The sequence below is a fragment of the Pristis pectinata genome, chromosome 24, assembly GCF_009764475.1.
Source record: "Pristis pectinata isolate sPriPec2 chromosome 24, sPriPec2.1.pri, whole genome shotgun sequence".
NCBI lineage: Eukaryota > Metazoa > Chordata > Chondrichthyes > Rhinopristiformes > Pristidae > Pristis > Pristis pectinata.
The window spans coordinates 18,963,569-18,987,070 of NC_067428.1; the positions used below are offsets into that span (position 1 = coordinate 18,963,569).

The 23,502-nt window shown below is 39.4% G+C and overlaps 1 protein-coding gene across 2 annotated transcripts in view; it reads right to left on the minus strand.

Annotated features, from left to right (window-relative positions):
- Positions 1-23,502, minus strand: part of gng7 (guanine nucleotide binding protein (G protein), gamma 7) — a 119,803-nt gene that overhangs the window by 11,342 nt on the left and 84,959 nt on the right. For both annotated transcript variants that reach the window (XM_052037580.1, XM_052037581.1), the window contains one exon: positions 11,287-11,407. In XM_052037580.1, the coding sequence (XP_051893540.1) occupies positions 11,287-11,367 (81 nt within the window). In that variant the 5' untranslated portion in view covers positions 11,368-11,407. The remainder of the gene's footprint in view (positions 1-11,286; positions 11,408-23,502) is intronic.

Sequence of the window (23,502 nt, forward strand, 5' to 3'; positions counted from 1 at the left end):
GTTAATATTTCAGCTCACCAATCCTTCATGAGACTGAGAAAAGTTGGAGATAAGTATTAGGATGCAGAGAGAAAATAGAAAATACTTAGCAGGTCAGACAGTACCTTTTCAAGAAGTTTTGAAACCTTAACTCTACCCCTTACTCCACAAATACTCTTTGACCTGCTGAATATTTTCAGTCTCTCTCAGAAACCAGGATCAGGAAGGCATCAACATCCCTGGAAATTAAAGAATATGGAATAATAACTAATATCCAAAATAAAAGTACAAATGCACAAAGCCCTATGGAAATAAATCATGGATGATCAACAAAAAAAATCTGCTTCTGTAGGCACTTGTGTAATGAACATCCAAAGCTGAGGTGGTGATAAATACAAGTTCTAAAATGTGCCCAGTTGGAGGAAACAAAATATGGAAAAGAATAGCAGATGCCCAGTCTGAGTTAGGCGATGTGGATTGCAGTAAGAGTAGCAGTGATGCTAAAAATCAGCATCAATAACCATGACACGTCCACAATGCCCCAGAGATCATCAGTTTTTTTGAAACGAGCCAAAATGGTCATAAGTATTAATACTGGCCACAGTAAAGTGGTGCAGCTTGACCAACTTTAAAAAATTGTGTGATAGCCTTTACATGAAAATATTTAAGAATAATAGATTTTTGAATTCTCTATAAAACATCACATATATCAAATATTAGTGCAGTTGATGACTTCGTGTAAATAAGGCAGATGTTTTCTGTCCCCAGAAAGCATTAAGAACAATGCCAGTGCAGTCCTACAGAAATAAAATGAAATGTGCTGGAAATACTCAACAAGCAGGATAGCGTTTCTGGAGACAGGCTTAGAGTTAATGTTTCAAGTCAATGACCTTTCATTAGAATTAGGAGAGAACAAAGGGAAATGTCTCTTATGATGTTGAGTCAGGAGAGATTAAATGCTCCAAGTGGTCGTGGTGCCAGGTGAAAGAGTTTGGTTGGTAAATGCATGTTTGAAGAAGGTGTAAATAGGAGATAATGCATGGAAGCTGAAACACTGGAAGAGGAGCAGAGAAAAAGAATAGGAAGACTGGAACAGCTGACTACAGTACAACCCCAATAATCTGGCCCCCTTGGGACAATGGTGGTGCTGGACTGGCAGGTTATCTGCACTATTGGACATCACTCCTTTTAATACCCACATGCTTTTAATTCACTTTTTTCCCCTCTATATTACGCAGTAGTATAAACAACTTTAGTGAACCTGGTGAGGTAGCACAGGAAGTTGAGTTTAAAGGGAGTGTGGAAAACAGGGCTCTGGTGAGTTCAAAGGAAGTGCAGGAAACAGGGCCCTAGTGAACCAGACGTCAAACCATCAGAATTTCCGAATAATGGGACAACGAATTATCAGAGTATATTCTGAAATTATTGATTTTGCTAAGTCCTGAAGACTGTAACATGCTTAGTTGGAAGATGAGGTGTTGTTTGTCAAAATTGCATTGACCTTCATTGGAACAGTGTAGGAGAACCTACAGAAATACTTTTCTTGTCAACTGATTAGGGGCACCTTTGGTAGGCTACAAATAATTTTCAGACCAAATTTTGGTAAAGGGTTTACGATTGTGGAGGGAGGGGAGCAATGGTTAAGCCGAGGGAAACTGTAGATGTTTCTCAAAAAATGAAGTTTCCCCCCTTCACATAATGCCCTTGTGCAAAATTGATACAGTAATACAGTTAACAAACCTGAAAAATTAACCATATTCTAAAAAATAGATAATATCTAAATAGGAAATTTGTCTCTCTCCAACATTGAAACTGGCTCTTCTAACTTCTCCAGTGAGCAGAGAAGTATTTTATTATTGCCAAGGATTAACAGGTTTTTTTTGAGTGATTTATTTGGAGATGGGATTGCGTAGCTGATTTATGCAGGTTTAAACAGCATTTACAGGCACCAGACTGAACACATCACCAAAAGGAGTTGCAAATCACTCGTCATCAGTCAGATGAAAAAAAATCTTGGAAGTAAACATGTCTGCCAGACTTCAAATTTACCAGCTTCTCTGGTATTTATGATTCACATGTTTACTGAATTACTTATATAATGATTCAATTAATTTTTGTTTGATAGAAATGTGTAAATATATGGAATGCAGTGGAATGGGTTACACTAGTGTCTGTAACACAATCTGGTTCCAACCAGACTAAACTCAGTGATGACTTTTCTATCTGGAAAATTCCTTGTTAAAAAAAAACTATCATTCTCAAATCCCACATCAGGTATGGATTTAAAAAGGTAATTTGAGAGTTACATCTTTTTGACATCTAATTATCATTCGCCAGCACCATTGCTATAGAATAATACTATAAAAACAGTGGCGAGAACATGATGTAGTATTGTCATGTAAAGTGTACTTTGAAATAGCACTTGAAGTGTACTTTGACAATTAACCTCCTTAATGTGGTACTGAATTATTGTTTCTAATTTTTGATTTCCTCTTCATAGGGAATTGCTTATTCTAGGGTATTATTCTATCCTAGAATTGCTTATTCTAGGGTAGCCCAATATGTCGGCTGTTGTCAACCAGCAACTAGGCAGTGAGTGTCAACAAAAAAATTTATGAAGGCCTCATAGCCAAATATGATCCTAGCCTTGCAGTGTATGTGGCAAGTGCATTTTACAACATATTAATAGCAATTAGATTCCCCTCCCTTGTTCAGAATAATTTCTAATGAATACCTTAAAAAACTGTAAGCCTTGATTTTTTTTGTTTGAACAGACAAAATGAAAAAACATCTCTAGAGCCCTACCTGGAAAATGGCCTTTAATTTTTTCACCAATATAAACCATGAAGAACTTAAATGTTCATTCATTTTGCTTCACGGAAGTTATATGTGGCTCTCAAAATAGTCCTAGAGAGTATTGATAACTGACCAGTGGATTTTTTTTTGTGGGATGCACTGATCAGTGGCCCAAGTGTGGTGAAAAAGGCTTGAAAAGTAAAGGTGCAGGTGGAGATAAGGTGATTAAAAAATTGCTAGCAATTACATGTGGAAAAAGTGAAAGTTCTGTTGAAGAAATAATCAAACAGGAATAACACAAACTTTTACATAATCGTCATTTGTACTGATTACAATTTAATTGAGCTTTATAGAAGCTGAAAATTGGCATACCACATCTGCTCTTTAAATAACTTAAAATACCCAATTTTAATCAAAACACTAATGAATAAAGGAAAAAAAATCCACATTTTCCTATATCATAGGAGGCTATGCTGGCTCATAGTCCAATGCCATCCCTTACTTATTTTACATGGAACCAATTCCCTTTGGACTCTACCACTATGGCGATTTACAGTGGCCAACTAATCTACCAACTTGCATTGGAGCATCCAGTCACAGGGAGAACGTGTAAACTCCACACCAACAGTACCTGAGGTCGGGAATGAACCCAGGTCACTGGGGCTGTGAGATAGCAGTTCCATTAGTTATGCCACTGTGCCAAACTGAACCAAAAGCAAAAACTGAAAAAGTTCAAGCCCCAAATATCAGGAATGCATCCAGTCAATGTTTTATTTTGGATGAACCTTGAATTCCATATTCCTACAAGTGGCCATTGGACAGTGCTCTATTCATGAAATCAAAAGGAAAAAAAAAAATCAAGAATTCTTGGAAAGTATATGATAATGCTGGGTTGCTGACAAACACAATAAACCTAAAAAAACATAAATGTGCCATTATAGCAGCCAGAGTGTATGGAGGTTTAATTTAAACTCAAGCTGCAAGCTCAGGGGTTGGGAAAGGAAAAGTGCTGCTGTTGCTGCTTCACAGCTCCAGTGATCTGGGTTTGATGCTGACCCCCATGCTGTTTGTGTGGATTTGGCATGTTCCCTGTGACCACATGTTCCCCTTTCTCCCATGTCCCTTTATGTGCTAGTTAGCAGGTTAACTGGTTTCTGTAAATTATTCAATGTTGGTGGGTGGCTGAGGAATGGGGGGAGGGTGCTGTTGATGGGTTGGGTACATGAGAGAGAATTGGTTACAGAGAAGCAAGAGGGGGAAATGGGACTGTGCTAAGACTGCAAACTTTTCTTCTTCTGCAAGCGTAAATCCCTATTTGAGGCACATGGTTTGTGGCTCAAAGCAGATGGTTTCAAAATTTATCAATACCACAGCATTTAACAATTGGCTGCAAGACCTGACAGCCATCAACACACAATTAAACCTTAGCACTAAAAGGTTACCAACTTTATGGAAAGGAGAAAACGTGATAAAATTAGAGGAAGTTAGAAACAGATGTTGAAGAGATTAAACTCCAAAATTGCAAACTCTTGTGCCTTGAAGTTTGAAGCAAAATTCCTTAATAATTTGATTAAAAACTTGCTTTTACTCCATTTCATCTGGATTTGAACTTCAAACACCACTTTCAACTTTATTTCCTTGCACTGTATTGCAATAGGGAAGGAATCCTAGTAATAGCTACTGAAATGCAGTTTTCAAAGTGGACAGAATACCACTGCTAAATCAGTGTAAATGTCCTACAGCTGCTCAATTATAAACTAGTAACTGCAATTATAAAATAATTCAATAATTTAATATGATCCTCTATACACCAGGAAGATTCCCACCTAATTAAAAAAAAAGCAATTCAATGTGTTAATTACTTTCAACCAGTAGTTGTAGTCTTCGCATAATAATACTTGTACATATGGAACACTAACAAGTTTCATTCTACTTACAGCAAATTGCTCTGAAATTTTGACCATTTCTTTCAATGGCACACTTTCACTGCTTTTGAAAGTACAAAAACAAATATCAGAAAATAAAGCAAAACAAGAATGGACTCAATACATAACAGGAAGCATTGCAAAATACTACAGTATAATCAAACAAGATCAGCTGTTTTTTTGTTGATTATAAGCACACCTGCCAGTATGGCTATTTAAATCCTTCTGGACAACTTTAAAGAATTCACAATGAATCAATAACATCCTGTCTGCGTCACCCATGTTGTCCACAAGTGATATTTTCACCACAATAAATCATATTTAACATTATTTTGAAGTGAAAATATTAGCTGAGAGTTCTGCATTGTGAGGAGGAGTTTGGGCGGTGGGGGCGGGGGGGGGGGCAGGTGGGTGGTGGAAGAAAGGAAGTTGGTGCCAAATAACAGGTTGTTTGGGAGGCATGCACATTGTCCATTACTGATGATGTGCTGCTGCTGGGGTAGGAGAAAGTAACATTTTTTTCATTTCATTCTTTACCTCTAGTTGGCTGTGGTCAACCCAATTTACATATACTCAAAATGATCCAAATATAGTATTTGCTGAGGACCATCCTTAATCACCTTTTTGTTTTACCACAGATCAAAACTCTTTCAAATTTGGATTACAATTGTGCTTACACAAGAATGTACTTCTTTTCTCCTGAAGGCACTAATCAATGCTGTGTGCTACTTCAGGGTCACTGCAGCATTGTTATCTTATTCAAGAGACAATTCTCATCCAAGTGAGCTGAGAGTGTAGATTAGTTGAGTATAAGAGATGACCATCTACTCTAGCAATGCCCCTTTATAAATTTTATATAACTTTATCAGGTCACCCTTCAGCCTCCTTCACTCCTGAGAAAACAAACCCAGCCTATCCAATCCAGGCATGGTAGTGTAGCAGTTAGCGTAACATTTTACAGCGCCTGGGACCCGGGTTCAATTCCAGCCACTGTCTGTAAGGAGTTTGTATGTTCTCCCCATGTCTGCGTGGGTTTCCTCCGGGTGCTCCGGTTTCCTCCCACATTCCAAAGACGTACAGGTTAGAAGTTGTGGGCATGCTATGTTGGGGCCGGAAGAGTGGCGACACTTGCGGGCTGCCCCCAGAACACTCTACACAAAGATGCACTTCACTGTGTGTTTCGATGTACATGTAACTAATAAAGATATCTTATCTTACCTTTCCCATAACTAAAGTTTTCCAATCCAGGTAACATCCTGGTGAATCTCTTTTGCATTCTCTCTAAAGCAACCACATGCTTTCTATAGTATGGCGACCAGAACGGCACACAGTACTCCATGTGCAGTCTAACTAGTGTTTTATAAAGTTGCAACATAATGTCACAACTTTTATACTCTGTGCCCCAAAGGCAAGTATGCCATTTGTCTTCTTTACCACCCTATCCACCAGTGTTGCCACATTCAGGGAACTATGAACTTGAACCCCAAGGTCCCTCTGTTTATCAACATCTGCTAGCGCCCTACCATTTACTGTATGCATCCTACCCTTATATAGCTTCCCAAAATGCATCACCTTATGCTTGTTAGGATTAAATTCTATATAGCAATGCTCCACCAAATTCTCCTTCTTGGATTGGAAACTCTATCATGCCTAGAGGATAAAAGCACCAGATCTATAGGTCCCTGAATGCCAAGATCCAACAACAAAAAAACTACTTCTGACAAAGAACAGGTGGGAGATGGAAAGAGAAGAGATCCAGCAACTGGAAGATAACCATAACATGGATGGATACTCTATCACTGTCAAAACTATGTGTGGTCCAAAAGTCGAAAGGTTATCCTCACTGAAGGCCAAGAACGAAGCAGAGCTTCAAGAAGAGGGGAAGTCATACTTGTTAGAGGGTGCATAAAGTATTTTTCAATTAAGACCACTCATGACACGTTCTTGACTCCATTCTACTACACATCTAGTCCAATCTCGGCACTATCCCAGCCTGACAAAAGGTTTCAAAAGGTAAAAGCCATCTGGAAAACAAAATCTTCTGGAGCAGGTGACATCCATGTTGGTGCTCTAAAACATTAGAGGGAACCTCTGGCACAAATTCACAGCCTCATCTCTCTTGTATGGGAAGAGGTTGACAGATGCCATAATCTTATTTTTCTCAAGGAAGATGACAAATTTGATTGCAACAATTACGGAGGAGTCTTCCTGTTATTTGTGCAGGGGAAGCCATCACCACAGTTGTTTTTAAGTGCTTCCTTAAAAATTCACAATATAACCTTGGAAAAAGTGGTTCACTTTCTATATCTCAGAGCTAGTGCTCAATGAAGGCAGCCATCAATAATGAAATTCAACACGATGTTTACTGGACAATAGTGGTCACCACCCTCCTGTATGCTTTGGAGACATGGACTGCCTAAAACAAGCACTTTAAAGCATTGGAGAGGTACTAACAATGCATCTCTACACGTCTTCCAATCCATTGTTAGGATAAGTGAATAAGGCGGTGGGGGCTCTTCTTACATTCATCCATTTCAGATGATCAAGCCACATCATCCACATGCCTGATAGCAGACTCCCACAGGGGTTCCATCCCAGCAAGCGATTTGCTTCCTCATTGACTTATGGGGATTTGCTAGCCCATTGCCACTCAAAATGAAGGAGGTGCTTCCACTCCAGAAATCTATCAAGCACCCACTCTTTAAAAGGAACACAGAGATCAAAGCAAAAACAGCGTAAAAAGTGCAGAACCTCCCACATTACTCACCCACCCCTTCAAATACCACCTGCTCCACCCATGATAGAGTCTGCATAGGGCTTGCCAACCACCGTAGAAACAGAATTAATGTAGAAACATGTCATCTTTAACCCTAAGGCACTCCCTAAGGAGCAAGCTCTGTACAACTTAGAATTTACTCCTTGTGCAAGGGTTAAATTTGCAATATGTTGCAGTTAAAATGGCAGTAGAAATGGATGATTGCCAAAGATCAGTCTCTTCCCTTACTCCAACCCCAAAATAAAATTACCACAATTAGGATTAGAAGTAGCTTGATAAAACAATCTTTTATAGACACGGAAGCAGCCAAATTTAAAGTAATTCGCATGATTCAATGGGTGGGTTCCACTGTCTCAAAACAGAGTTCAGAATTTGAGAGTTATAAGTCATTAACTGGCTCCAGACTCTAGACTGTTGTACTACGCCTTCAGGCCTTTGACTTAAATAGGCAAATTAAAGCACATTGTCTTAGGAGTCAGGCAGCAAGGTTTAAGTAAATGTTAAAATGTAAAACAGAAGCCAAATTAAAAACATTGCTTTATGATAATTAAAAATATTACTACAAGGATTATCTTTGGAGTCTGGTGTAAATATTAATCTCCTGCATTGTGTTTGGCACTAACTCAAGCAAAACAAAACAATGATTCCTTCATGCAACAATTACAGAAAATAGTGGTTAACATTTTAAGAAATGCATTGCTTGTGAAAACTGGGTTCCAGCCATGGCAGAAATGCCACACATGCAAGATTCTGTTTCTGAAAATTAATTGGTTTATCATTGTCACATGCACTGAGGTACAGTGAAAAACTTGTTTTGCATGCCATTCTTACAGATCACTTCACAACATCAGTACATCAAGGTAGTACAAGGGAAAAGCAATAACAGAATGCAGAATATTGTGTCACAATTAGAGAAAGTGCAGTACAGGTAGGCAATAAGGTGTGAGGCCATAACAAGGTAAATAGTGAGGTCAAGAGTTCATCTTATCGTACAAGAGGTCCGTTCAATAGTCTAATAACAGCAGGATATAGGTGGTCTTTCAGCCTGGTGGTATCTCCTTTCAGGCTTTTGTATCTTCTCCCCGATGGGAGGGGGGAGAAGAGAGTATGTCGAGGGTGGGAGGGGTCTTTGATTATGTTAGCTGCTTTACCGAGGCAGTGAGAATTCTACAGAGTTCATGAGGGATGCTGGTTTCCGTGTTGTGCTGAGCTGTGTCCACAACTCTCTGCAGTTTCTTGCAGTCTTGGGCAGAGCAGTTGCCATACCAAGCTGAGATGCATCCAGATAGAATGCTTTCTATGGCGCATCTATTAAATTGGTGAGGTTCAACAGGGACATGCCTAATTTCCTTAGCCTCCTAAATGCAGTATGACCTGCAAATTTGCCTGAATCGATGGTAGATGCATTTCAGAAGCAACTTTCTATATGTATTGGTTTATATACCTGAATTGAAAAAGAAAATTGAACCATGGACAAGGCGAGTGCAGCAAATTGGATATCTCATCCAAAGAACCAGCACCAGCATGATCGACTGAATGACTTCCTGCAGTGGTGCATGTACCTAAGCCAGGATTCAGTGTGAGATGAAAAAATACAGTGCAACTGAAATTTATTTGATTTATCTACTCCAGCTACTATTCAACCCACCTGCTCTGATTCTCAGTGCATTTGTATTGACATTGAGTCTTTGCAAGATGTAAAGTGCACTGGAGGTCAACCTATGGAAAAGTATAAATGTGTGGATGCTGAAATTCAGTATGAAGAAATACAACGTGCACAGAAACTTGAATTCAGCTTGCAATCCTGAAAGGAAACGCGAGTCTCCTCAGCTGATGCATAGTACAAACTTCGGAATGGAACAATGCAGATGATGGATATCTAATAGACATCTTCAGTCTGAACTTAATAAGGGTGCTGTTACTGGCTTCTTGACTGTGAAATGAAAACTAACCAAGTTACCATTTCTGAACCAGAGATTAGTCTATCTTGGTGTAATTAGAAAAGGATTGAGGGAATAATGAGGAGAAGCAACATGAATACCATATGCATAATAATCACCAAATTTAACATTATAATGCTATAGGCTCTCTCAACAGCTTTAAAAATAATCTTTAATTGCTCTTGATTACTAATTAGGTGATTTTCCTTGAAAGTATAATACATCATGTGGAAGGGCAGAATTGAGCTCTAAAAGCAAAATAGTAGGAGATGCAAAATGGAAAATTGTTAGAAATACTCAGCAGGTCAGATGGCATCTATGGAGAGAGAAAAATAATTCCTATCGATGACCTGATATTCTGACCCATGTTTCACTCTCCAGATGCTGCCCAATCTATTGAGTATTCCCTAAATTTTTTGTTATGCAGTAAAACTCTGATAATCAGGTACCCTGGGGACTTTTGTGATATTGGATTTGCAGATTTTCAGATTATTGTGTATTATCCTCAATAATATATCAATGGACTTTTAGCTCACATTTTTTTAAAAATAAAGATGTTACACAGTAGTACAATAGATTTTCCAGTGAACCGAGTGAATTCAAAGGGAATGTGGGAAACTGGGTTCCAGTGAGTTTAAAGGGAGCATAGGAATGAGACACTGGTGAGTTTAAAGGGAGCATGAGAAATGGGGCACCAGTATGTTTAAAAGGTGTGCAGAAAATGAAATCCCAGTGAGCCAGATGCTGAACCATTTGGATTTCTGAACAATCAAATCGTGGATTATCAGAATTTTACTGTGTTAAGTTCTGCTATATTGTGATGTTCTCCATTGTTGAATTATCAGTTTGATCAATCTCAAGAAAAGCTACAGGGTTGGCTACAGGATGATACTGATCAGTTCATAAGATGGATAGAACAATAGCAGATGGAATTTAATCCTGTTAAGTGCAAGGTGATGCACAATGAATGGTAAGGCCTTAGGGAGAATGGAAGAAGATGGACCTTGATGTACAAGTCCAATGATCACTGAAGAGAGCAGCACAAGTAGATGGTACATACTTCCCTTCATTAACCAGAGTATAGGATACAAGACCAGAGAGGATATGGTACAACTTCATAAAACATTGATTAGGCCACAGGTGGAGTACTGTGTACAGATCTGGTCTCTATTATATAGGAAGGATGGATTTCATTGCAGAAGGTGTAGTAGATAATCACCAGGATGTTGCCTGGTATAGAGTGCTTCAGTTATGAGGAGAGATAGGAAGGCTGGGTTTGTTTTCCCTGGAGTGGAGGAGGCTGAGGGGAGATGTTTGAAATAATGAAGGGCATAGGTAGGGTCGATAATAGGAAACTCTTCCCCATAACAAAGATATCTAAAACTTGAGAGCAGGGCTTTAGGGCAAGGGGTGAGAGGTTTAGAGGGAATCTGAGGAAGAGATTTTTCACCCAGAGGATGGTTGAAATGTGGAATGCACTTCCTGAGTGGCTGGTGGGGGCAGGTACTTTCATAACATACAAGTATCTAAATGATCACATGAATTGCCAATGCATGGAAGGCTATAGTCAAAGTGCTGGAAAATGGGATCAGTATAGATGGGTTCTTGATGTTTGGATGGGTATGGTGGGCCAAAAGGCCTGTTTCCTTGCTGTGCAACTCCATGATGTGTATAATTCTATAATGCCTACTGAGCAAAAATAAGCCAACAGATGCCATGAGAAGTTATCCTACAAGGGTCAAGCCTTTGAGAATAGGTGATTGAAGAAAAAAACTAATCAATTTTTTACTCCTACATCTCATTGAGTTTTTAAATAAGTAATTGCCCAACCAAACCCACCCAAATCTTACAGTTCTTTAAACCATCTCACCTTGATTCTCTCAATGCCTGCCTCAATCCTCAGCTGTTCTACCAGTTTCCGTGCTTGTGCTATGTTGTTAGTTGATGACATTGTCTGCCATCTATTCCAGGCCAAGGCCAAACTTAGGATACTGCAAGAGAGAGAAAAAAATACAAATCAGATTTTTTTTGGCAAAGTCAAAACATCAGAATTTCCAAGTTTGCAGTTCTTCAATGAAAGACACCAGTTTGAGCTTTGTGCTTTTTTTAAAGAATTCTTCCAATCAAAAACTTGTCAAAACGTGAAAGTGCAGTAGTTTCAATATTTTTGATGCAAATTAAATCCTAAAACACCCTTGTAATGATCCTCAATTTCTTTCATGGTTTTTTGCTAGCCCATGATAATTGAAAAAGTTCCATGTAATGCTACCTTCAAACTGCTGTGAGGTTCTGCAAAAATGTTTACTTCAATTAATATTATTGCTTTTACAACTGGGAAACCAAGTTCGACATGGTTATAGCTTCTCTCTGACGTGGTCAACAGAACTCAATGGTCAGGACAGGCAGCTAAATTGCTTTCCTCCCAAGATGAATTGATCATCCCTTATTTGACTCTTTTCCCAGATCCCCAACCCTCCACTCAAGACAACAGTGATAACTTCTGTCAGCTTGAGGACAAACTGACTAAAACTATTTGCAGTAGTATGTGCTGGACATTTGATTTAAAGGCAGCAACTCAAACTAATTTCTTAAGTCAACCTAGCATTTCTGACCTAAAAGATGGCTCTAAGGAGTGCAGTCTTTTTATTTTTTTTTAAATTACAATGTTCTAGGATCTGATGGAAATACTTGGATTCCATCAGAAAATGACAAAACTTCAAAGAACATACAATTTAAAAATTACAAAGAATATTCAGCAATAAAACAAAATGATCTAAATAGTATATTCAAGTAAATGAACCAGGTCAAATTCTACACAGCGTTGTTTGAAATGCTGCTGTGGTTTGGAGCTACAAAGCAGATGGAAACAGAGGGTAAATTGCTTGGCCAGCCACAAAGAGCTCATTGGAAAAGCACATAATGGCAAGAATTATCTTGAAACTAAGGCCGGAGATTAGGGTAGTGGGCAGGCGGGGGCAACAAGTAGGGATAGAGAGTTAAAAATGATGGCAGACAAACCAGTCCCCTGTATGTAACTAGCTATTTAGAAGGATGATAAACACTGACCTCACCACTTCACCAATCCACCTCTTCTCTTAAAAGGTCAATTCATCAACATGAAATGCTATCACTGTAATCTTGGCTTGATCAAGTTATAGTCTTAAGTGTTTTTTCAAAAAGACATGAGCATTGCAAGGGTTAACTCTCAGGAACAAAACCACAAGTTATACCTCTAGAACAATAATAGTTAGTGGTTACAGATATAGACACAAGGCTGCATGCACAGAAGAGTAAATGTACAGCTACTGCATGATTTCTGTAGTTTATATTGTGCAATTCAATTTAGTAAATATATTGGAATATTGGTTGGAAAAAAGGAATGCAAGGACACTGTAGTGAAAGTACAGCACCATGTTTACTATTTTTTTTCCTGAGCACAGATATGCAGAGTGATGCCAACAAGACACCAGGTTTGTCATGATAGTGTTTTTGAACCCTCTCACTTCAGAAGCAAAAAAGAAAACTGAGGAGATAAAAGGTACAGCTCAAGGAGAAACACCTTTTCAAGAAATAAAAATGTTCAAGCCTTTTAGTTTGGGTAATTAGACATCATTACAACACCTATTATGTGCGAATAGTGTGATATCAGATTTCAACATGATTTACAGTCTGCTGATAGTTTGTTTAACTTTATTTCTTTTTGTGCAATGTTAATAAAGCATTAAGTTAGATCCCAAAATGCAATTTTTGGGTGATTTGAATGATTGATTTCAAATTAATGAACTGTACTTCATTGTTTTTGTTTGAAAATGAATGGAAAAGTTTTTGTGGAACACTTTTCCAGAAACACTCCCTCCTTTAACCTCTAACTACCCTTGCCAAATTTTCCTCCTTTCCTGTACTGTCTGGTAACATGGGGCTGTTTATCCACTTTTGGGTGCCTGACTACTAAAGTGACTGAACCATTGAGCTCTGGCCACATTCAAAATCACACTGAAATGCTGCACACTCTCAATGGGTATCCTACAGCAGATTACTGGCTCCATACCAGTAAAAATGTAGCAATTCAATATCACCCGACCCCTGCAGAAAAGTCGATGTGACGTGGAGTAAGGGGTGCCAAGCCGGCCATGACCCACAGTATTATGTGGAGTAAGAACTAGATCTCTTGATTTCCAGTCCTCCTGAACTATAAAGCCCAGAAATATTTTGTGCATACACTGATCACTGGCTGCAAAGGCTCCAGTCTAGTTCCTAAAAAGATGTCCTCTGACAACCCAAGAGAATTTCCCTGCTCTTGTCCAATAGCAGTGAAACCTGGAGATCAGCTGAAAATAGACTAAAGATCACACTAGAGATCTCCTTGATCTGTGTGGCTCAATTACGCACTAAATGAATTGATTACACATAGATCTTGAAAGTAATATCCTGCAGGATCCCAGTATAATGGTACACCATCATATTGCACCACTTCATCTGCTATAACATTAAAATGGTGTGATAAAGGCAGCTATTCAACCCCCCTCTCCACAACTGTTCTATTGCAGTAACGCAGTCCAAATTAATGGCTGGGAAACAGAAAGCTTCCCCATCAAGACTGGAGTCAGGCAAGATTGCCCACTCTCGTCTTGTTTGTGTGTTGCATAGAACCTTTTGCTGAATCCATCTGGAAGGATACAGGTCTGAGGGGTCACTATGCCAGGGAATGGAGGCACTCAGATCAAAGCCTCCCTGTACATGGGTGACGTCACCATTTTCTGCTCAGATCCAAGGTAAGAATGATTAGCATCTGTGACTAGTTTGAGCTGGCCTCATGGCTAGACTCAACTGCAATTAGAGCAAGGCATGTCCTTTGGCAACTGGCCTGATCAATCCTTTGCTCTCTTTACCATCAAATCTGACTACCTGAAGTTACTGGGGAGCCAGGGTATGCAGCAGATATTGGCTGGAGAAGATAGCCAAGGTCAAACAAAACTAGAACTAGCAGCAACACTCTCTTGATGACGGGCAAGAACCCAATCATCAGGCGCAAAGTGCTCTTGGCATTGCTGTAAGTGGTGCAGGTGTGGCCCGTATCCTGATCCTGCGCTGCAATAGTCACCCAAATCATCTTCTGTTTCATCTGGAGATTTAAGTTGGAAAGTGTCCATGGGGTCACAATGCACACGTCAGAGAATCTTGGGGGGGGGGGGGGGGGGGGGGAGGGGCGGAAAGGTGGAATGGAGGCATACCTAACATTGCCCTCGCCCCAACAGCTATTTTTGTATGTGCTCACATTTAGTAGTGTGTAGAGGGAAGCAAACAGTTGATGTTTTGGGTTGAGACCCTTCATCAGGACTGGAAGCCAGAATAAATAGGATGGGGGAAAGGAGAGGAGCACAAGCTGGCGGGTTGGCGGGTGATAGGCGACTCCAGGTGTGGGGGGGGGGAATAAAAGGGGAATGATGTGAGAAGCTTGGAGGTGATAGGTGGAAGGGGTAAAGGGCTGAAGAAGGAATCTGATAGGAGAGGATTGGGGGACCATTTCATCAAGCACTTTTGCTCCATCCGCCACAAAAGCCAGGACCTCCCTGTTCATTTCCCTCCATAGATGCTGCCTGACCTGCTGAGTTCCTCCAGCACTGTGTGTACATTGCTCTAGATTTCCAACATCTGTAGTCTCTCTTGTGTGAGTGGTGTGTAGAACCAATGTATACAAACATGATGTCACTATATGCTGAAGTTCTACTGCTCCCAGTGTCATAAGGGAAGGAACTGGCCTAGTTTTTGTATGACATTCCATTCATATGGACCTTGCCACAATACCTATACTTTGTAGGAAAGCTTCTGCGGAAAAACACCTTTGATCACAGGACCATCAGGCAGTGGTTGGTGTGGAACGTCCTGCAGGCCCTGTGGGAGAAGGACACAGTGGATCCTACGGAATGGTTTCCAAAGCAGACTGTCAAAGCCATTTGGCAGAATGTCTCATTGCCAGAACTCACCAACAAGCACTGAGACCTCGCTTGGCTGGCAGCAAGAAAGGCCCTCTCTGTCAGATCCAAGCATGGTCAGAGTCTCACTTCCAATGCATACTGCTCTCAAGACAGATGCAATGAGGATGAGGTGATCAACTCCCTCTTTGTAGGCTGTGCATTTGCCAAGAGGGTCGAGAAAAGGATGTAAGGGTCCTCGTCAAGGTTCATTCTGAGCAGATGTGTAACAGGACTCTGATTTATGGGGTGCTCCCAGGACACAAAAAAAGACACATCAACTGCTTCTGGAAGATTATCAATTTGATGAAAGGTGCACTTTAGACTGCCTGAAACCTGTTGGCCTTCCAGTGCAATGAGGTGTCCATAGGGAACGCTGCCAATTTACACATTCCAGGCTGCAGGACTATGTGCTAAAGGATGCACTGAAGCTTGGTGCAGCCAAAGCAGAGGCTTTGTGGGGAAGGACTACAATCTAAGATCTTGTTTCCACAAAACACTGAGGGGCTCAATTGAGCATAACAGTTTAACAAACTGGATATATTGTTCACAGAGGCCACATGAATGGCATTGGTCCTTTGTTAATAGAATGTATTGGTTTGATGACGCTATGAAGTTGAAGGAAGTCTTATAATGATTGTATTATTTCCTGTACACATTTTTATGAATAAAGTTTATTTTTGAAATAAAACTAATGTTTATGGCAGTTAATTTCTGTCTTTGCTCTCCTGAAGGATGTTATCCTTTGTTGAAGAACAGTTTGCTACCATTAACCAAAAGTACTTCAAGTGATCATTACCATTTGACATACTGAAGGATTATCTAATTACAGGTGACAGGACAATGAATGAAAATATAATCTTAATCTAGCATTCAATTTAGGTGTGTTTTAGCAGGAGTACCAGGAAAAATATCTGAAGAAAAGGAACCTTAGCAACTTTTTAAACCACCCCAAGGCAGCAATATTGGTACATGCCCACATCTGTTAATCAGTTAACTGAAATACAGATTAACTTGTTTGCAGAGTTCGAATACATCCTTTTTTATTTATATAAAGAAAACAAATTTACAGGGGTACTTAAAACTAGAGATGTGAAAAACAACTTTTTGAAGTGATTTGATAGCTTTGATGGGAGATACATTTAGTAACTCAGTGGATAATCCAACTCTTCATCCAATTAATTTACCTAAATACCTGTTCAACATTTTATATTTATCAAATGACAACTTGACTTTGGGCAAAGTCAAAATACATCTTAGAAAATTTTCCCAAGGCAGAGAGGGATAAAAGTTAACACCAAGCCAAAGGTGGAAGGAGAGGAAGAGATGATAAAATCAACATTAAAAGTCAAAAATACAGTTTGAAAGTTAGGAGGAGAGATCCTAATGATGAGGTAGCCACTAAAAGCAAGAGGAAAAAGGGACCATGTAGGAGTCAGAACTGGAATGCACATTAACAAACAAGTTGAGAAAATAATTTAGATACGTAGGTTGTCTTTAAAAAGTCCTGCAAATAGTTTGAAAGTTAAAGAGCAATATAGCCCGGATACAGGCCCTTCGGCCCAATGAATCCATGCCGACCATGGTGCCCAACCAGCTAGTCCCAATTTCCCGCATTCGACCCATATCCCTCTTAAGCCCCACCACTCCACATACCTATCCAAGTGTTTCTTAAGTGATACTATTGTACATGCCTCAACCACTTCCTCTGCTAGCTCATTCCATATACTCACCACCCTCTGCATGAAAAAGTTGCCCCTCAGGTCCCTTTTAAATTTTTCCCCTCTCACTCTAAACCTACGCCCCCCAGTTTTTGGACTCCCCTATCCTGGGGAAAAGGCCGTTACCATCCACTTATCTATGCCTCTCATAATTTTAAACATTTCTACAAGGTTGCCTCTCATTCTCCTACTTTCTAAGGAATAAAGACCTAGCCTGGCCAAACTCTCCCTATAACTCCGGCCTTTTAGTCCTGGCAACATCCTCTTAAATCTTCTCTGCACGCTTTCCAGTTTAACCGTGTCTTTTCTACAATAGGGCGACCAATACTGTACACAATACTCCAAATGCAGCCTCACCAATGACTTGTACAACTGCAAAATAAATAAAAGGTATTAAAACAAAGGTATTAATAAATTAAAACATAATTAATAGTTAAAAGGGATTTGGAAATCAAAATCACTGGGGCACTGACACCAGTGCAATTTGAAAAGGAGGGGTGATTGAAGCATAGGTTTTACATGAAAAATGTTGCCTCAGAATTTTCCAAACTGGATCAGCAAACCAATATGTTCCTGTGGTTACTGTACAGAGTGGATTACATTACAAATCACGCTTTCATCTCAGACCTGTACTCTGAATACATACTTGCCAGCAAAGTCTCCCTCGACATCAGAGATGTCAAGTCCAAAATCAAAGCAAATTCTATCACTGAAATTAATTTAACTGTAGCACCATTCAACATGGAGTACATATAGAGCTTTCTGCAGAAGGAAGATGAAAATTCAGTTCAGAGATTGCACTGCAATTAACCCTCCCCATTGTTTATACCTGGTAATATTCACAATCTGGTATTAATTTGTGACTGAGACATCTCTCAACTTTTTATTTCAAAAAGTTTTTCCCAACTTTTTCCACTCACTCAATGGCCTCATCTATGAAGCTGCATTTCTACTGCAGCTTTGAGAAAGCAAGCTTATTACTTTCTTTTGATAATTGTATTATGAAATTGGTTTTAGCTGCAGTGCCACGCAGACTACTTGCGACTTAATCTTCAGTCAACAGGTACAAATAGCAACCAACCATATTGCTGCTATACCATGAGTAGCAATATTTTAGAAAAATAAATGCTCTGATTGCTTTGTGAAACCTATGCTGCAAGTTCCAACAACTGAAAATGAAAATAAAAACAAAAACATTGAGTCATTCACATTACCACAATTCCAACTTCAAAACACCTATGTTAACTTAACATAATTGCATTAGAATATTTTTGTTCATGAAAAGGAAAATGATGGTGGTTCTGCTTTGAATAGTTATTTAGTAACCCTCCCTTTACTGTGGATAATACACAAAAACAGAATTACTTTTTCCTCCAATGCCAACATTTATCCCATAAACCTTCATGTGTATCATGGCTACTTTGGCAAGTTTGAAGCAGATACTACTTATTGAATCATACCCTATCTCGTAGCCAATGAATTAAGGAAGGCAGGGCAAAATCCACATAAAAAGGTTAGAGCTGGAGAAAAATGATTACAGATGAAAGATAGCTCTTCCAGTTAGAATACATGAAAAACTGCATGTACAATTTATTCATTGCAACACAAGCATCATTACAGCAGCTACTGCATCACAAAATTACTTCTGTAGCTTGAGAAGTGATGTACTGGGATTGAAGAATTCTTCACAATGTGGTGAATCACGCGCCACATTTAATTTCTCAATAGCCTCTGGATGATAATGTTATACAGCAAGAATGAACAGGCCGAAAATGTAAGCACATGCAATTCAGCTCAAATTTAATATATGTCTGCAATCATATTTTGATTTCTGCAGTAAATGCCGGTGGAAAGTTTGTATAGCTTGCTTACACTACCTAGGCTCATGAATGAAGAATATGGGCAAGATATTGGAGAGTACAGGTACAAGCAGGCAAGCACTCAAATCTTCTGGAAGGAAGGCAAGGTGAACATATTTGGACAAATACAAAAAGGAAAAATCTGCATCCAGATACCCAATTAATCTAATTTTATTATACTTAAATCTTAGAATCAATACCAAGTTACTGAGGTTTCAGCTGGCCCTCAGATTCAGAGTTCTAAACCTCATTCACACTGTGATCAACAGGCTACACTTTTCTAGAAGCACAGCCGCTTTTACGTGATCTGGAAATACTGACACTTTCCTTTCCTCTCTATAGCCTTCCTTTGCCTCTTGTAAGTGGCAGTTTTTCGTTTGATGTTCAACACCTTACCTGTACACATCTACCAACACTCATTCTATGAGCTGACTGTAGAGGACATCTCAGTCTGATTGCGTTGCTGTGTGTAGACAGGAGTCACTACATCCCTTTGAGAGCAGACACTCTGGAATATTTTCATTATTTCACCCCAAGAGCATTGAGGTTAATTGTAGAAGCTATCCCTGCTACTGCCCAAACCAAAATAAGCAACTCTAGATAGACATCATATCAGATGAAATACATGACCTATAAGAAAATTAGCACATATTAGTTCTCATACTTTGCCAGTTTACAGTTCAGCATGGAGTCCTGAAGTTGGACTTGAAGCTATAATTCCCTGAAAGGCAAGTGACTTGTGTTGGAAACAAAAGGTCTCAGCCCCAAAGTGCATTTTCTTTCAGATTTACAGCAATGGCAGTTTTTATACGAATTTCCTTGTCTTGGTCATACTATTGATCTAGGGGAGAGCAGAGGGATACAGGTTAAATGATTCTTCATTGGAGGCATGTAAATATTCCATTGGGAAAACAGTCATTCAATGCCTCCACTTGCCTAATAGTTTTTATTTTAAATCCAACTCAACATTTGACTTTAAAGTCATGCAGCCTCTGCAAGATGTAGAGGGAGTTTCACACATATTATGATATACAACCCATATTTATACCTGAACTACTTAAGGACAGAATTTACAAGGTCACTGTACATGTATGTAATTAACATTCAGGCTGGTATATTTGGCTTTTAACTTAATTTGAAGGTCAAAGTAAAACTGATTCTACATGTTCTTCCTCATGAAACAGGTTGTGGTTATGATAAGCACAAGACCTCATGGCAACACTCCCGATCCAGAGTCACCACCTTATCAGATATTTCCTTTGTTCTCTCCATCCTTCCCTTCTCTCTGCAACTTAAAACATATATTTTCTAACTTTTCCTGGTTCTGATGAAACCTCACTGACCTGAAACATTAAAGCCATTTCCCTCTCCAGAGATGCTGCCTGACCCGATAATTATTTCCAGTGTCTTCTGTTTTTATTATCCTTGATCCAGGCACAAGCTCCTGAAAGATTATATTATTGCCTGATCCACACGGGTCATCAAAACAGACACTGACTGGTGCCAATGACTGCTGGACTGTCCATCACCTGGCCCAGTCTGTTATTTGCATTAGCCTTGCCCTAAAACATGGGTAGCAGTCTGAGAAAAAGTGTTCAGATATTAAGACCTTAACTCCTGTACTAGGCTCATGGTTAAAGAGCAGCAGTGAATGACACTCTCCTTCAAACTTTGGACTACATAAAGCTGGCACTTCAAAGCACCAGAGGAGGTATCACCAAAGCTCCAAAACTCTCCAAATGCATTAGCAGGATAAGTTAGCCAAATGTCAGCATCCCTTCCAAGGACAACATCACTAGTTTCAAAGCTGTAACAACACTCAGATGGCTTCCATGGTGGGGCCACATGGTTTGTACTACTAATGACAGACTCCTGAATCAGGCACTAAGCACAGGAAGAAGTTACTAGGAGGACAGAGAAAACTCATCAAGTAGATTCTCAAAATCTTCTTGGAAAAACCATCACAACCTTACCAACTCATTGCAATCTCTAGTTTGTGATCGATCAAAATGGAGGAGCATGCTGCGTTCCCAAACCACCCACCTATCCTGTCAAGCAGCTCCTGCTCCATCTGTGGCAATTGCTGCAGATCCCACTAAGGACTCTCAGTTACATCACAACTTAGAGAACTGCACTGGATCCTGAAAGACTGCCCAAGAAAAAGATCACATTTGACTGTTTTATCTTATAGGTAAAAGTAAAATTGATTCTACAGTCCAGTTATTGCAAAAAAAAGGAACTGAAAATTCAAGAAATGTAAATGCTGAGATTTGGTTCACTAGCTTATCATCTGGATCCAACCAGAACTAACACAAGTACAAAAGTGGGTTTACAATGGCCAGTTTACATTGCCACTGGATTAGACCAGCATAATGTAACCCACTGCCTTATCAGTAATTTGCATTCAGTCTAATGTGGAGTGATATTTCACCATTAAATATAAAAAAACTGAACTTAATACTACAGCTGCACTGTATTTAAGTTCAGCTGAAACCAAGCAATCTCAACAGAAATTACTCTAGAGGTTAAATTATGGATTTTGTGTGTGTGTAAATTAGGCCTCACATGGAATTGGTTTCTATGCTAGCACTGAAATCATCTATACCAGTACAGTTGATTGTAAAATCAATGTTTTACCATCTTCCGATGTCAAACCTTGCATCCATCTTTCAGTTTGTCCCATGCAAATTCCAACATTAAATGATTATAAAGTTTCTATTTTACTGCAAATTATTGATTATTTGAGACTTTTCCCACATCTCCCCCTACAAATAGGGAGGCTGATCAAGATTAAGATACATGGGATCCACAGTCACTCGGTAGACTGGATTCAAAATTGGCTTGGCCATATAAGACAGAGGGTAGTGGTGGAAGGGTGCTATTCTGCCTGGAGGTCTGAGAATGACATGGACAAAAAAATGTAGATAGGTTGATTAATAAGTTTGTAGACAACACAAAAATTGGTGTTGTGGATAGCAAAGGTTGTCAAAGGATACAGCAAGATATAGATCAATTGCAGATATGGACAGAACATTGGCAGATGGAGTTAAATCCAAGCAAGTGTGAGCTGTTGCACTTTGGGAGGTCAAATGCAAGGATAATGTACACAGTAAATGGCAGGACCTTTAAGAGCATTGATGTACAGAGGGATCTTGGGGTCCAAGTACATACCACCCTGAAAGTGACTGCACAAGTTGATAGGGTGGTAAAGATGGCTTATGGCATCTTGCATTCGTTGGTCGGGGCACTGAGTATAACAGTCAGGAAGTCATGTGCAGCTGTATAAAATGTTGGTTCGGCTGCATTTGGATACTGTGTTCAGTTCTGGTTACCCCATTACAGGAACGTGGAGGCTTTGGAGAGGGTGCAGAGAAGGTTTACCAGGATGCTGCCAAGACTAGAGGGTATTAGTTATGAGGTTGTACAGACTTCAATTGCTTTTCTTCTGGAACATCAAAGGCCCAGAGGAGACCAGATAGAAATGTATAATATGACGAGAGGCATAATTTTATAAGCTTCTATCAGGTCTCCTCTCACCAACTGTCAGAGTCTCTTTTGCAGCATAGAAATGTCAAATACATGAGGGCATAGCTTTAAGATGAGGGGTGAAAAGTTTAAGGGCGATGTGCAGGGCAAGTTTTTTTTTAATTACACAGAAAATCATGTGTGCTTGGAACACGCTGTCAGGGTGGTAATGAGAGCAGATATAATAATGTCTCTAAAGAGGCTTTTAGAAAGATACACGAACATGAAGGGAATGGAGGGATATGGATCAGGTGCAGGTAGATGGAATTAGTGTCATTTGGCACCACAGTCTGCATAGACATCATGAGTCAAAGGGCTTGTTCCTGTGCTGTATGGTTCTATGACATAGAGTTCCTGCTCTTTTATCCCCCACTGTACTGAAAAGTAATGTGTTTCTTAGAAATTTACCTTGGATATCTGTTAACATCTGAAACATCTCATGACCATTCACCAAATGTAGTTATTTGTAGAGATTTTCTAACAGATCACTGAATAATGATCAAGAATATTGGAGGATCCTTCACCTGTAGACTCAGGGGATCAAGGCCAGCAATACCGAGCCAACAACTGAGCTCAACTAACAACATAAAGCAGATGAAATATGGGTGTCTACGTGGCTCAGTACCACCTAGGTGGTGCCCTTATAGCTATCAGCAAAAAGCATTCTGAAAACAAATGCAAACCCACTATACATTTGCCTTAAGTGGAAAAAAACTATTGTATAGAATAAATGCAGTCTCATTATAGAGTTATCAGACGAGGTTGATGTTGTGCTGTTCTTTTTCATATTAAAATGAACCTCATATCTACCTTGGAGACCCAAGAGAATGCATGCTGTAATCTACAACCTGCACAACCCTAATCACTACCTCAGTATAGTAACACTATGATGACTTTGCACTACAATTAAGTTTGCTTTTTTTTGTTCTAATTGTGTTCTTTCTTGTATAATTTTTGAATAATTTATATTTTTCTTGTGAATGTTGAATCTCTAACACTATGTGCCTGT